At 37.7% G+C, this 17,174-nt stretch overlaps 1 protein-coding gene across 1 annotated transcript in view; it reads right to left on the minus strand.

Moving 5' to 3' along the window:
* The window catches only part of scaper (S-phase cyclin A-associated protein in the ER), a 66,502-nt gene that overhangs the window by 13,429 nt on the left and 35,899 nt on the right, over positions 1-17,174 (minus strand). The window contains 4 exon segments of the mRNA XM_032583017.1: positions 111-266; positions 2,357-2,586; positions 6,746-6,869; positions 14,498-14,613. Coding sequence (XP_032438908.1) covers positions 111-266; positions 2,357-2,586; positions 6,746-6,869; positions 14,498-14,613 — 626 coding nt within the window.

Raw genomic sequence — 17,174 nt, forward strand, 5'->3', positions numbered from 1 at the left:
GGGAGGCAAGTAATGAGTCTCTGTCATTATTTGCGCAAAATGAAGTGTGTATTTGTCAGGAGAAGATCAAGACATTCCAGAAACATTTAAGCTGTCTAATAAAAGCTCACCGTCCAGTTACGACAAAGCACAGCTCACACATTCGGTTCAGCAGAGACGAGGCTTGCTCCAGAAAAGCAGACATCTTGGGGTGCTCATCTATAGGGCTTTGGACTGACAGGAAGCATCCATACAACTTGTCAATTAAGCCCATGTTTACTACATAACTGAAGAAAAGGAGAAGAGAGAAAAACGTTACATGGTTTATTGCATGTGCTTTTAAAGAAAACCTTTTTCTTTGTGAAAGGCTCTTTCACACAAGCAAACAAAGGCCTTTACTGTGCATACTCCCACTGCACTGCAACTGTAAGCCAATACCTCACCTAAGCCCTCCACCCCCAGCTATTACTGTGATATCTTCAATTTGTCTCTGCCAATGACAGGACTCATGATCATGTTCCCTGTACTCTTTCAGCCACAAATCACCCCTAATAGTGTCATTAGATGGCTGTTGTGGCCCCTGTGCCAGCCCTGCTTTGGGCCCTTGACAGTCTGCTGACCCGGGGCTAGTCTTCTAGAAGATTCTGGTATGAAAGAATCATTTGAGTAAGGCAAGTTTATGAAAATCTAGAGATTATGGTTGAAAGTCAAGGCTTTCACATCAGTACCGGGATGACTACTGTCTCGTTTCCACTGAGCGGTATGGCACGCCAGTTATTTTGTCTGACTTTATTGTAAAAGTGGTCCATACAATCGACCCCGACCACACCATTCCTGAGCCAGTTTCAGTTGTAAGTCCTAGGACCATTGAACGGTACGGTGTGAGTGGAGCTACTGGCTACAACAGTCTATTGATTCGGGGACAGAAAAACATCACTGCTTGAATAAGCACAACACATAGGAGTTTGGGTTTAACCCTGAATGCCCATTGAGAGTCACAAGTGGTGGAAACTAGTAAAGTTAAGTCTTTTGGTGGATTTTGATACCAGCTTGACACTTCTAAGGCCCCGTGCACACGTAAGCGATTTTGGGTGCATTCTACTTCTATTTTTTTTTCTTTAGACAATAATCTTCCGTACAGGCCAGATTTGTGAAGAGCACAAAGGTCAAGTTGCCAAATATTTCCTCTACCTGAGCTGTGGATTTATGCTGATCCTACTCAGCTACCATAGTCCCCTTGGCTGCTTCTTGGATTATGCTCTCCTTGAACAGCATGTCTTAGTAGGTTTGCCATACACTTTCATTTTTGGGATTACGAACTGAACAGTGCTCTATTAGATGCTCACAGGATAGAATTTTAAACCCATTCCTGTTTTAACCTTCCCCATAACATTATTCTTGACTTGTTCTGTTCCAAAGTCTTCATTGTGCAGCTTTGTGCAATAAAATGTGGAAATGTAAGATGGCCCAGACGGGTCAACAAAATGAAAAAGATAACAGCTAAAACTGAAGTCATCTTGGCAAGTTAACAACTTCTGCGTTAGCATCAGTTCTGTTGTGACTTTTTGCTGTTGCTTCTTTGGCATTTGTTGACCCTTCTGGGCCGACGTAGAAATGGCTTAATGACACTTTGGTATAATTAGAGCTGTAAAAATTGGAATGTCTTCTTCTTTTGTCCTTAGCCATGCATACATTAAAGGACAGTAGAGGTAAATCTTAGGTTCATACTTGAGATCATCAGTCTGACGAGACAATTTTTCTCAGGCACTGCCCTGACTCTGGGGTTATGCCTGGGTCAGTGGATGAGATTGGTGTGCCTGTGCAGCTGCTCTGTCCAGATAAATCATTGCTTGTGGGAGGGATGGTGGAAAGACTTCACTAGTCTACAAAGCTTCAGGGTGTTGGGCCTGCCTTTCCTCACGGTCCACATTTCTCCATCTCTATCACAACTCTTACAGGTCAACCAAATGGGGCTAGCCTAAATGCCAGGTTCAAGGGGACCTTTCTAAGCTGTGGAAGTGCTTGTTGTTTATGTGGATTTGTAAGCACCACAGGAACTAATATTACTTAGAATGAGTTTCTAAATGTGTAAAAAAAAAAAAAAAAAAAAAAAAAAGGACGTTTTGGAACCTGGCCAGAGTACAACTCATTCTCACACTACTCCCATTTTAACAAGACACCACATGGATCATTTCCAAGCTTAATGACATTTTCTTAGCCTATTCCTTACATATCACTTGCTCTTTAAGAAATCGGATGTTCACCAGCAATAAAGAGGAGTTTGAAAGAAAGCAGGTAAAAAGGTATAGAGGTAAGAAGAAGGAGGAACTATGGAGGAGGATGAAATACCCAGAGTTGAATACAAAAGGACGAATACCTGATAAGATCTTGAAGTCGAGTGCTGTAGGACTCTACAGCAGAACTATTGACCTTGGCACCTGAAGATGAAATCCAAAAGTTTTCACATTGGCCCGACTCAACAACGCAGAGAAACAGGGGCTTCAAAATGGCAGCAATGGTCTGAAGCAGGCCTGTTGTGAGCCCTTCAAAGACCTGTTTGTTTATGCTGCAGCCAAAAATGGATTTGTCTTCATCTGGAACATACAGCTGATGAAACAGAAGAAAAAGAAAAGCATAACTAAGAAGCATCTGACAAAAACAACTCAACAAAAACACAAGCGGAAGCTAATGTCATGTTAGACATTGTAGTAGCACTGACCAACGTGATACTACTTGGTTAGTAGAGACTACTTGGTCAACATGGTTAATAAAGGTCCGTCAGTAAATGCAAAAGATAATTCTCAAAGGTTTTAGTGTATGGACAAACCTAAAGACACACCAATCAGAGATTTGGTGATCACCTTCAGATTATCAGTATTGAAGAGCTCTAACCTAATGACAAGCTTTAGCCAATTGAAAGTGCTGTTACAATTCAATTTCCTACTTCATAGATACATTGAAAGTTTATCTTTTTTAGCCACAACATGCTTTGAGTTAAATAAAACTGTTTTCTCAAAAACAAACCAAAGCCACTAAGTTGTCTGTCTTTGAATGACAGGAAACCTACAGGTCTGTACAATTTTAGTAAGAACACTACATCGTGATCTTCCAGTTGTGTTTAACTCACAACTTCCTTATTGTGACAGGTAGCAAGTGGTCAAACTCCACATTTGCACTTTATACATTTGAAAAAGGCTACAAAAAGATGTATAATTGTGCAGTGTACAGTGGAGCCTCCTGTACAACCACCAAGAATGCAGCATGTGGTTTCTAAATGGTACATCAATAACAAAACTGGTCTTTTTCATCAGCCATTATACAACACCTATGTGTTGTATAATGGCTGATGAAAAAGACCGCTCTATAGCGGTAAAATTAGTTAACCAAATCATAATAGAGCTCTTATCTGATTGTTAGGTGAGGGGCTGCTTGAATGAGGTTGCTAGGTAACAGGGCAATGGCTGACGATTGCAACTTTATAAATGGGAGGTTGGTGAAACAGCTCATTTTCCAGGCACCAAAAAAGATGAACTAATTGCCAGAAAATGGCTAGGTGGTTAGTAGAGACTCAAACAAAAGGACAAAAACATGCAAAAACTAAATTTTGCATAATAATTTAAAGATATCCAAATGTCTACCAGTATTCCAAATCCACCATGTCTCAAGACAGACACACAGAACTGGACTCTTACGGTCTTCTGTAATCTGCTGAAATTCAACTCCCACTTATGGAAGCCTGAATGAACAGACAACATGACCCGATAGGAAACACTTTTCCCCCTAGAATCTTTAAATTTTTGTGCTTCTTCCAACCTCACAAACATTGAAAATTGTCAACTTTGATTGCTCCTCCCAGAATTACTCCCTACACCAAAGAGTGCTGTTGTCAGTGTGGTATGGGGAAAAAAATTGGAGAAAGATCTTATTTTTACGTTTTAATCGCTGGTTTTTGATCTGCTTAGCAGTATGGAACGGTCTGCCTCTTCACATCAGACAGGCCTCCTCGCCATCTGTAAATCCCATCTTAAAACCTCTTCTTTTTCCCCCAGGATTTTAATACCATGTGAGATTTCGAACATATTATTACTTATTTATCTTTTATTATTCTTAATTTTTCTAATTTCACAGCCATTTTATATCTTTTTAATCTATTTTTTATTTTAATCCATCTATCCATTTATGCATCCATACATTTCTGTAAAGCACTTAGGTCCAATGTGGCTTTTAAAGTGCTTTAAAAATTAAATTGGATTGGACATTCTGCCCTATTTAAAAAAGAAAGCCTTTGAGAGAAATTAGACAAACTAGTAGGATAGCCATCCTTCTCATCTGCATTCCAAGCATCATATGTAACACATAAGCAGAGCTCCACAGTTGAAATTTAGTGCCTTTGCTTTTGTGAAACCTGGCAAAGGTAAAACATTCACATTTGCTCCAACAGCCAGGGTGAATGCTGACAGCGTAGGTAAATCCACCAACATTCTCCACAAATCTAATTAAATGAGGGCATGCTCAGTCCAACCCCCACTGCTGCACTCAATTGCTAACACACGCATACCAAAATGAGATGTGCACTCAATATGTGCATGCCTATGAATACAATAACTAAAGAAAGCCTAAGTTTAATGGTAATTTTTAAAACTTTATCACAACTCGCCATAAAACGACGGTGGAAGCGAGCATAACTGCTGAGCTCAATTTACATTGAAAAAGAAGAAGAAGAGGTTCATCTCCCGCAGTGCTGCTGGAGATGTCCATCAGCAGAGCAGCTGCTGGGATGTGTTTTATATAAACTAGAGTATACAGGCTAACCTCTCCCTCTCTGCCCCGAGGAAATACGACTGCTTTGGATTGAAACTCGGCTGAAAAAGGAAGCCCCAGTAGAGTTCATGCATGCATCACAACCCTGTGGCTGTGCCTTGTCCTGTCTGTGTTGTGAGTGTAGAGCCGCCACTGTTGGATGTTTGGAGTGAGCTGATGTTTACAGTCTTTCTAGCAGAGTGCTGAAGGATATGGGCCGACATGTCGCCGCAATGCAGCCTGCTTGCCTTTTCTAACTGAGCACTCACATTCCCTCTGTCAGGAGGCATCTGTGGGAAACACTGGGACTCACAACTTTCAGTCTTGCTTTCTTTTCCTTAACACTGTGATGCCAGAAAAAGACCGACACTACAAGACCTTTTGTGTAGAAGGCAAGTGATTGAAATTCAAGAAATATTAAAAATGATCAATTCTTTAAGTAAATCAGGCAAAAATGTATAATTTTCCAGGTTGATGGTAGGAACATAAAAGTTCACCATAGATATAAATGTAAACATATATAAAGTAACAGGTTAAACCTGTATAAGCAGCTCTCAGGGGCTCCTCATTTGTACATATTGTTTCAGTAGGTTAAATTCCTGATTTGTAAGACCTTGTAATATCAATTTAAGACCTATATTTTTAATAACTCTCAAGTAAAATAGCTTAAAAACTAACTTGCTTAGAAATACAAGTAAGTTAATCATAACTTTTAAATTAGCTTGGTGATTTTTGGCTTTGTCCATGTGATTCAGTAGCTTTTGCACTTAAGATACCAAATCAAAGTTTTTCATAGCCAATAAATTAGTATCATAGCAGGTATTAACAACCAGTAAAAGCAAACCACTGACACCATATTTTTTCTAACAATAAGCCAGTTTCGCAAGATTTCTTTGGGAGCGTTGTTAGAATGACTTAATGCCAGCCGAACAATTTCTTCCAACTGGGCTGGTTGATGCCCGACATCATGAGCCTTATAGAGTTGTTAAGAGTATAATAACATCTATTTATCAAAGATTTTAAACATGCATTATTATTATTATTATGAAAACAAAATTCACCAAAATTCACCAAAAAAACTAAGATAAAATCTGTCTTTTGGCAAAAAAATCTCTCCCTGCATAAAGTCAAAGCCATTCAGAGACAAATACAGCTCGAAATATAAAAATTCCTAGTTATAAAAAGATTTCTTTACTACACAGTTATGTTCAGCATTACCGCTACTGCTAAACAGTACACAACAACTGTGGGCAATGGTAATTTTACAAGTAATCTCACAGCAGTACTATATTTTTGTTTGCTTTATTTAATTTTTCTTTTTTAATAGACCTCTCCATGCTAACCATTGTTAACATGGTGGAATTCCATTTTTTCCAGAGCATTACATTATATCCAATTACAATTATTCTTGCGATATCAGTGTGTGAAATATGTAAATGGAAAGGACTGCAATAATATTTGGCAGCTATAAAATTCCACAACCAGGCATTGAAACTCTGCTTGTTAACAATGTACTTAGGCAATAAGATGGGCTCTAACTATTCTTAGATCCAATTACAGAGCTTTTCAAAATCTTTAAAAAATGTAAGCACAACCTCCACAAAACTACAGAACACATTGAATGTCAAGTTCATTATCAGTGCAAATTTTTAAAGATTTTATAGCAAATTATTCAATTATATAGTTGTAGTTTTTGCAAAATAATAAAGATGTTAGAGGCTACAATTCAGAATATATTGCAAAGTAGATTTGTTGCTCTTTTTAGACAGAGAAATGTGTTCTACTAATTTAAACCTTTTCCTAAAGTTTAAATTGATAGTAAACGTGATGTTTTAACTAAATTAGTGTGAGAAAAAAAATCTAGGAAATGCTTTAGAGGTCTAATGACTAAATATTTCATCCTTTAACTATTGGTATCTAAAATCAAAAATATTATGCAAATCACACAATGTTTGTCTCGACTTACTGTTAGTTGGTGAAGCAGCAGGTCCATGAGGAAGACTATCTTGTTGCTAAAGAGCACATAACTGCAGTTGAAGGTACAGGAGGAACATACCAGACAGTAGGTATTTACAGCAGCACAGAGAGATCTAACAAGAAGAAAGACAAGTCATTATCAACCAGTAATTCAAATAAAACTCAGGTTGCAATTCTTTTAAAAACACACCAGTAATCAGTCATTCATAGGACCTGGGAACTGCAAAGACTACCTGTAGGTTTCAGGAAAGCAAACAATCTTCTTCAATTGTGCTTTCTTAAGGATGTACTTTATCTTCAGCTGTCAGAAGGATATTTCACTGACTGTGCAAGAATGGAAGCAGTTTTGAGAAATAAAACACTCATATCAGCTATTTTATGCACAGACTCCCCTCTGTAGCCACCTTTAGAGGTGCTGAGTGCTATCTCAGTCCCATCTTGGCAGAGATGGTGCAGCATTTCCGCTGGAGAGATAAAACTATTTCTCTTAGCAGCTCCCAACAGCAGCCAGGCAGCCCCGGGCAGCAGCCTCTGTATTTTGTCTGCTCTACAACACGCTGTAGAGAAGATTAATGCTTCAGATAACTGACCAATCATTCCGCGGTGACTGCTACTCCCCTTTCGCCCTGTTTCATCAGTTAATATTTTTTGACAACTGTATATTTTAGCCATTAGAGAAATGGCGTGTCCTATCTGCTCGCGGGAAGAAAGGAATCCCCCTCTTTGGTGCCTAAAGTAGGCCGTGTTTACTTCAACTGGTAAACATTTTGATATGTACCGAACCTTCACATCTGCTGTGCGTTTTCAGTAAAACCACGTTGGCACAGCAGAGGAAAATACACAAGGAGAGGGCTCACTGTAGTCTGTCAGTAACTTACGCTATTCTTTGCTTTGTGTTTCTTGTGGACAGATTTTTGTGCAAAACTGCCCGACACAGAGTGTGGCGTTAATGTGAGAATCACAATATTTGGAGTGTTTGCACACTGTTCACATCAGACAGGAAAGTTTAACACCTGCTAACAATAAAGCGTAAGAAACAAACAAAAATAACAAAATCACAATAGAGGTTCCCTTACAAATTGTTACAATTTTACGTGACAAATGGAGTAAGAGTTTATCAACCAACACACACTTTGGAAATAGTAACAGAAAAAAAGATTAGGGTATGTGTAACAAGAGGGAAGGTAACTTGAGAACCCAACCAGACTTTGCTTTGTGTGCAGCCTTACAGCTTCAGATTCTCAGACCCTGATTGTTGAGTGAAGGCACGACAGAGATAAGCTTCAATGCAAATAGCAAAACGACAACTCAAATACTTTTTCACAATGCTATTGTATAATTACACACCTCACACAGCCTAAGAGAACAGCCAGAGCAAGCCATAAGCATTCCACTAAAGGACAGGAGTTACTCTGGGTGACTCGAGTCACTATTGTGGTATTTGACTATGCACTTGTTGAGTAAAGTAGAGCACAATAGCGGGGTTATCTGCCATCTATCACAGATTAAATGGCAAGGCAGGACAGGCTTAATTACTAGCAAAGAAATGTTTAAAAACGGCCAGATAAAGTTCACTTTGGTCAATAGCATTCAGGTTACACCGAGACTCAAGACTCCATTTGCCAAATGTTCGTCCTAAGCCGTGTATAAAGAGGTAAGTGATTGAATTTTCAAGGGAAAAAAACTGACTGAGGAACTAACTAACTTTAAACTAGGCACTCTTTAACTAAATGTAGAGTTTAGATTTGCAGAGTAAAAAAAAAAAATTTGCTTTATTTTTAATTTTTTTTAACATGCCATGCAACGTGTTCCATTTAACAATTACTAAACATGGGTGAGTATTATATTTACACTGTATGGTTATCTTGAGAAGAAATAGCATCTCTGTTAAATTAAAATTTGAAAATGTATAACTAACATCTAAATGGCTAGCAACTTGCCAACCATGCTTTTTAAATAGTGATAGCTAAAAATAATTTTTGGCACTTCTTCCATACCTTGTTTTTTTGCTACAGATATTTCTAGACAACTGAATTGGTCTTCTCTTTGCAGGATGAAAAACACAAATTGGCCTTCTTTCTGTCAGTCGACAGCCTGTTTTGGCTGTCGACCGACAGCCAAAACATTTTAAACCACCAGCATTTCAAACCACCAGAGCAGTATGATGGACAATTCGAAAGATTTAGGAAGAGTTTTTTTTTTTTCCTTCCAATTCTTAATTTTTATATATATACCTGTATATTTTGCTAATAATTACCATCTGATATTTTGCATGCAAACCTACGCAAAAGTTTAAATTATATACAGGTCATAATTAAGAAAAAGTTGTAATGCCCCGAAGTTGTAATGCCCCATTAAAAGTGAATTAATGCCCCAATTAAGAAAAAGTTGTTTTTTAAATTGACAATCAGTCAATTAAAAAAAAAAAAAAAAAATCCTTCACAAATACAAATCCACTGTGTAGTTAAGTATGTTTATGAAGGAAGCTTCTTGTCAGCATAGAAGATTATATTGTTTTACTGCACAATAAAACTAGAAATGCGGTCAGGTTTTTTTTTAGTGGACATCAAATCCTGGCTTTATTTAGAATCTACCAAGCTGACCTAGATTTTAGATTTTGTCCCATTCCAAATGTCTTCTGTGGGGACTGTGGAGCACATATGTAACTTATTTGTGTAAATGTTTTAATTCTGCATTTCCATGTAAAAAAATTATAAAGTGTTGGCTCCTTTGATTAAAGTAATAAGCTTCAAAACATTGAAAATGGACAATAGTTTTCCCCACTGATAAAGTAAAATCTATGTTGATAACCTGTAATTGTGGCTGACCAGTTAAAATTAACTTAAACAAGCGCATATAGCTCCATTTCTCAGACTTGCCAAGCCCACTCTAAGAAAAATGTCCTGATGCCTGGTAAGACAGATTAGGCTCCCAGCACCATGTAATGAGCATGCAATAACTTTGTAAGCCAGCTAATAAGGTTGGCTCCATGGTCATCTCTGGACAAATGAAGAGGTTGTCAAAGGCATGTTCAGTTTATGGCCTTACACCAACTTGTACAATGGACCACTACAGTGATCTGTCTTTGGTTTCCTCCCATCTAATTGAGCTTGATGAGCATGACACTTGATAGGTCAACCTCTCTGGGAATCTCACAGTCTGAAGCCCCCAATGACAGCTCTTTTGAGGAACAATTTGGTAAAGTGCCACACCGCCCATTCTCAAGTTGCACAGAAATATTTTGGAGACTGCTGTTTGTAAGTCAATGTAAGCAGGACAGATTTCTTAACTCACAACACAATGGAAACCTTATTACACAGGGATTATGGTTAATAGGGTTTAAAAATGTCCATAACCACCAACTATCTTATCTCACCTGTGGCATAAGCGTTAACAGGTTGATTTAATGCAAATACAAACATTTAGAGGCATAAAGGCAAAAATAATAAAACACCATAATCTGCTCACTAACACCAAGTGGTTAACCTCTTACAGCCAGGGTAAACAGGTTTACCTGTGAAAATCACTTTACGTCTATAAAAAAATGAGGCTAAAAGGTAAAGGAATAAAGCACACCTGATACTGTCAAACCCTGCTTGAGCTTCAAACCTGCTAACCCACAGGCCTACACATGATTAGATTTACTGGGGGATTAGGAGCTCAACTGACCTTTCAATTTAATATGCTAACATTCAAAACAAAGTGAAATTAGCTCCTGAAATAAAGACTGCTTTGTAAAAATAATCCCCAACTATTCATACATTATTTGTTCTGGAAAAACCAAAAGTAAAAACTAACTTCCACAGGTTTTCAGCTGTGTCACTAACTTAACTTATGAAGTTAAATGTCCAGATCCATGCTCAGCTAGCAATCAAGCATAGGGCTCTTTAGGGGTTTTTTGTCACTGTTGCGAGTTATCAACCCTGAGATCTGCTCTTCTCAACCCGAGTTTCAAATTCCTCACCCTTTTCTGAGTGTTTCCTATGTGTGCAGTCAAGCCTGACGGGAGTCGCACTGTCGAAATCTGACTAACTTCCAGATCAGGTTGAGCCCCCGCCTCTTAAACAGGGGAAGAAAAAGAACCCTAAGCCAAAATAAAAGGTGAGGAGCAAATCCATTTCCTTGTGCTGTCAAACAATCCCTTCATTCACTGCCATCTAAATGACATTTAATTTGATTCTGCTGCTGATCTCTCCGATACCCTGAGAGCTTCCAAGACATCAACTCTGGCTGTTGTGCCACACTGGCCAGGTATGAAGGAGGAGAAATCTGATGAGCCGTCACACTGTGCCATTCACATGAGTGTGTGCACAGACAAACGGACACAGGCTCTTACAAATGGTAGAAAACATCCTGAAATAACACCACAGGTAGCAGGTTTGATTTCACAGGATACACCAGGTCAGGCGAGATGGTGAAGGAAATACAAATTGGGTTAACACGTGCGTTCCTCTGGAGCGCACTCTTATTGGTAACTTACAACATGCCCAAACACCAGAAGAAAGTTTACAACTCAATTTTTGTCATACAATGCCAGTAAGTATAAGTTAGGTGTTAAAAATGTAAATAAAAAAGGTAAAGTGAAGCACATTCATTTAAGGAGTTATTTTCAAAGGAAATGATTCATGCTGCAAAAGAGCAAGATTTTCAGCGGATATCAGGAAGGTGAAACACTGCAGCCAAGTTGTTCTATTTTATACTTTTTAGAATTTTTTTTTTTTGAAATTCCATTTGTATATTTGTTGTTTTTAACAGATATAACCATTTTAAAATTGGACAAACACTTAAGAAAAAAAAATCACTCATTACAAAGCTGGCCACAAAATTGTCATTGGTTTATCACAACTGCTAGCATAGAATATGAGGGGGTCAAGCTCAAATTCAAGTTCAGAAATTAAATTCTAAGAAAAAGATTTTATTTGAACATTAATGGTGATTTTGTGTGGTTTTGCGAACTTCTTAGATCAGTCAAAGTTACAAGCTGGGTTTTAGATTAGAAATAAGATAAAACAAAATTTCAAAGGACATCAGTAGTGTTTAAATTATTAAACCTCATTATTAAAACTAATCAAAATACTGGTTCATAATGTATGAGTTACCAGGCAAAGTAATTAAAGTTGTGGAACTGTAACTAATTGGTAAAATTACTGGACTCAAATCTACAGATGTGTCCAACCTTGTCTGTGACGTTCTTGTACCATTAGTCAAAAGTTAGCTCATCAGTTGAGCTGCATAAACTCCCATCTGCACTCCACAGCGACCGCAGGGTTACACCAGAACATTAGTGCAGCCTTGTAGAGGAATTAGCTCATTAATGTAATGCTAACAAGATGGAATCAGACTCCCTGGGGAGAGATATGGCGTGAGCATCTCGGCAGCTGCCTTTTTTTGTAAATCACTCTGCTTATCTGGTGGGAGGAGGTGATCAATATGGCAGCATCTCTGTAAACAGATAATGTGGCACACTCTGGAGCTAGCGTCTGTATGGAAGCCCATTAGGCCACGCAGCAATCCAGATAACAGATTGTGATAAGCAGACAGCCAGGTTGTGTCCTTGTGTCAAATTGTGTCATGAGCCTGACTGACCTGAGTGACACAAAAGGAAAGTCTGACCTGTCCTGCATTTCAAGTTAAACAAGCCAAGAAAGTTGAACTAAAACGAATTTCTACACTTTGGATTTAAAGAGTATAAATATACTCATATATATAGCTATACCGTTACCATATTGTTTCTATTGTTTCTTCTAAACAAAATTTGTTATTTATTAAACATTTATTCTATTTATAGAAAGGCATAACTCAGTGATTAGTAAGAATCATTGAATTTGTACATAACTTCTTGTTAGTGATGTGCCAACAATGCAAGATGTTTCAGTGCAATCCTGAGCTTCCAATTTGGTGATAAGCATAAGGATTAATTTGCTGTTTTCTTTAAACAAATATAGACTGCAATTGATGATGTCTAGTTGAAACCCAAAATATGTTAACTCATCAAACCCAAACTGTAAGAAATCAGTTCAAAACACAGTTCATGATCTGCAGTAGCTTTATTTGTGAAAATATTAAGAAAATCAATTTCACAGGAGTTTTAGTCATTGGGACTACTTTAGATGGGAGCTTGTTTAAAACAACACCAAATGAAGTCAAATCAGAACTGAATTGTTCTTCACTGGTTAAAACGGATTGGAATTTTAAAAATTCTTAGCAGCTCAGTGAATTATCAGTTTAGCATCAGGCAAAAAATCCCTCTGCGTTTGCTTGAAATGTAGGAATGTAGAAAAAGAATGAGTCCAGTCTTCATTCGCACTAAAGCAAAAACAAGTATTAATAGCAAAGAAAATTTAAATGAGGCGTACATCTGTACTGCAATACGATTGTGAGCAGAAAGACTCTGCTCACAATCTTATTTCTTCAAATACAGAAGTGAGCTTGGAATTCCTTCATATTGCAACCGAGATTGAAAGGCTCTGAAATATGCGAGAAGAAAAAAAAAAAATCAATACATATGCCATGTCCTTTAAAAGCCTTATAAATATAAGAAGCATTTGTCCATTAGCAGAGACAGAGAAACCAGTAAATGCTAATGAATGGGAGAGCAAGGCCATTCGAGTCCATTACGGAGTTCCACTTGTGAGCACAGCAGTCTCTTTGGGGTTATCTACAGCAGGCCATGCAGACCCCAACTGAAAAATGTTCCATGCTCTATATAATAGATGGGACACATGTGCCTTTTATGTTTTGGGAGAATAACACAAACTCATACCAATAAGAGAAATACAACTACTGCTTATTCCTTAAAAGGGGAACACTGAACACATTTTCAGACGATTTATTGTAACAAACTGCTGTAAGAATTTACTTCAATGAAGATTAACCAACTATACTTATGTAAATCCCAAAAGAGAAAATGATGCAGGGTTATGAGAGCCAACATAAAATGAAGTTACAAAGACCCAAAGAAAGGAGGACATTAAGAGCGTAGGATTGGTTCATATAAGAACAGGATGAGGATGAATATTAGTCTACATTCATCATTAAAAAAAACAAAAACTATGAGGTATCTGTATGACCCCAAAGAGGAATCTTTGATCATCTCAAAATAGCTTTATCCTAACCAATGAAGAGATTTTTTCTTCAGATATAACTTAATAAGTTTGTTTGTTAAACTTTATTCTGTTTGGCATAAAAAACAACTTTTCCATCTGTCAAATACACCTAATGATCTAAATACTGTTTTATAATATTTAATATAAAAATAACCATAAACACAAAAAATAAGCAAAATTGACCTGCATCTACTTGTTTTAGGAGACGATGACAAAAATAAAATGAACTTCTTGGAATGGTTCTTATGGACAGTTTTGTTCATAAAAAATATTCAGGCTCAACAAATTTACATAAAGAAAATTAAACTTAGAAAATAAATATCGCTTCAAGCAAATAATAATACAACTGTCTTTTCTAGCAATAATTATTAAGCTAAAGATAAAGTTGTAGCTTCTTCTAAAAAGAAAACAGAGTCAATGCTGAGTGTCCCTCAGTTTTTAAAAGCAACTGGTGATGGAAAAAAAAAAAAAACAAAGTCAAAGAGGACTACAAGTTAAAGAGACAGCTCACCCTGCTGGCTTGAAACTGAAACTTTGTCACATCATGACAAATGTGGCTACAATCTCTCATTGTAGTTGGAGATAGCAAGTGGCAGAAAAATAATAATATTGGGAAGTTTGGGGATTGTACTCACTTGATAGGAATACGTGGGACTGCAGTGGGTGTGGTAACAGAAGTGATGACCTGCAAAATTTGCTCCAAAGCGCTCAGGCCACCGCCCACTTGGAAGGCCACTTGGTCTGCATTATTCTGTCGAGTCAAAGAGACAGAAAGAGTTACAGTCGGTGGGGGACAGCGGAAAGCCGGTTGGACAGGGGATTATACCGCACTGAGCAGGGAGGGAACCTTTTTCCTCTCCTACGGAGGCGAGGGACTGAAATCTGAAACAAAGTGGTCCCTCAAGTATTCCTGTTTAATCTCAAAAGTGCACAGTCTGGCTCCGCCCCACAACAATCAAGTTTCAGTTAAAGGCAAATGGTCTGCAGGCTCTAGTTAGCACCAGGGTGGTCTCGGCAGATGACAACAGACCAAGTGAAAGTGAGAAAATGTCAGTCTGGTAATTAAAGAACAGGGCAACTGGAGAAATCAGGATACTAGAACCTATTTAGACTATAAAACTGGAGGGCCCTTTTTAAGTGCGTATGTCTTACCACACCTGCTGTGTCAGTATCCACTAGGATTACTACAACATGTTATTTGAATACAGGACTACTTTCTTTCTTTCAACCTTAACATCTATTAAGCTTCACACACTTTCACAACGGGCTTGTCTCCTAGTTTCTTTGAATAGTCTGACAACCTTTAAGTAAAAACACCGCAATTTCACCACAATAACTTCAAATAAAAATGATCAATTTCATTTCAGAACAAACAAGCAATCATTATTTGTATTAAATCAGCAATATTGAGCAATGATCATTCTTAAAATTATTTGTAATACTTATTGGTTGCCTGGGTTCTTTGAAGCACGAAATATTGTTAAGCGGGGAAAAATTGTGGGAGCCTTCCTTCTGCTAGCTGAAGGAAGGGAGTGTGCAGTAACAGCTTTAAACATGTAGAAAGAGTAAAACTGAATTTCTTTTGCAGGTTGAAACCAATTTTACAACCGTTGCTATGCTGTTATGCCAGGCAGCAACTGGTCCATGTTCATTTCACATAATTTAATTTGTACACATGTAAAAAGATTCAACCTGCCATTGTGTAATGATAGAGTAACTGATAGAAGGTTAGAAGTGTTGTTATAGTAACCTCTACATCAACTAGTACAAAGCCAGGCATGAGATCCAATGGCTACCAGGCATGTTTGTATCTGAGCTGACAGAGATGATAGAAACTGGCACAGAGCTGATGACAGAGGGCCACCCTCATACGCCACAGGTTGATGTGTTCCACCGCCCGTCACTACGTCAACCTACAAGGTTCCTTAGCACAGTGTCAGCACTAAAATCCATCCACTTCATCTGTGCTTTTGTTCCACAGATGAGAAGTTTCTAACAAGCCTGAACACATTGAGAGAGTAGTGCTCTTCCAAATTACAGATAAGCTCTTCATCTGTCATGTATGCCTGCTGCTTAGGAAATTGCTCCTAAATTCTGGTTAACACTGTAAAGGATCTGTGAGGGTGTAACATGTGCGTCTGACAAAAACATTAAACATGTCATAACATAAACATTATGTGAAATAACTTATATAATGCCTAAAGAATTGAAATAATGATTGGGTAAGACCTTATTGTTACTTCCTTTATGTATATTTCCACAGTTTTCATGTCTAATCAATTAAGTCTCAGTCACAGAGTTTGGCCTAACCCCACTGCTAATCCTCCCATCAACACACCAATCTAAAAGCCTCTAAGCTAAGTGAGAAAAAGCAGCTCTTTCATAGTAGGTCATCAAACTGGTATTAAAGGAGCACACTGGGATCTGTCCAATCCTGGAGACTCCTGCAAAACAAAAATAGAACAGCGTTTCTTGCTTGTCTGTTCATTTATATTCCTGCCGACAGATTTTTCTGTTGTGATGATGAAGAGAGATAAAGGCTAACTTAGCTTTAAACCAACAGGCTAACTTAAGGCAGACATGGTCTACTTTAGTTTCCTGTGAATATGTGTGAGAGAGAATGAGAAACATTTGCATCCAATTAGCAGTATCTACTGATACTGCCAACTGCTTATTATCATATTACAAGGCACCAGAATACCGATTCTATAAGCATCACAGCTAAGTAACCTCCTGGAAAGAAATTGTGCTAGAAAACAGCAGGTCCTTAAAAATGAACTTGTGACTGCTTTCTAAACAAGTCATGTTATACAATCATCTTAATTTTTTTGTTTCTAGTGGAATTTTGGTATTTTCAGTTAGGGTTGTAACTGTGGAAATCTCATGACTAGATATATTTAGCAACATATATATTTATCAACACATTATTATTTTGTATATTATGTAATTATAGGCACACTTTTGTGTGCTCCAGTGGCCAAGCGATGATATTTCATTGCCAATTTCATTTATGTTTCTTTGTGCAATGACAATAAAATAAGTCTAAGTCTATGACTATCCTTCCTAGCTTGACAAATAAAGTCCACAGCCAAGTGACTGACGTTGTCCATGTTTTAAACAGTTTGATCACCAGACAGACATGAACCAAGAAGAAATGTAAAGAGCAAAGAGTTTATTCGTCTTTTCTCATATGGTTAAAATGTCTGAAATAATTCCGCTTCCCAAAAGAATACAGCAAACACTGAGGCTCTACTCTATCTGTTAATGACCTAGAAGAAGACCCGACAATGCATAGTGACAGGTTAGACAATT

Source organism: Xiphophorus hellerii, chromosome 2 (genome assembly GCF_003331165.1).
Source record: "Xiphophorus hellerii strain 12219 chromosome 2, Xiphophorus_hellerii-4.1, whole genome shotgun sequence".
NCBI lineage: Eukaryota > Metazoa > Chordata > Actinopteri > Cyprinodontiformes > Poeciliidae > Xiphophorus > Xiphophorus hellerii.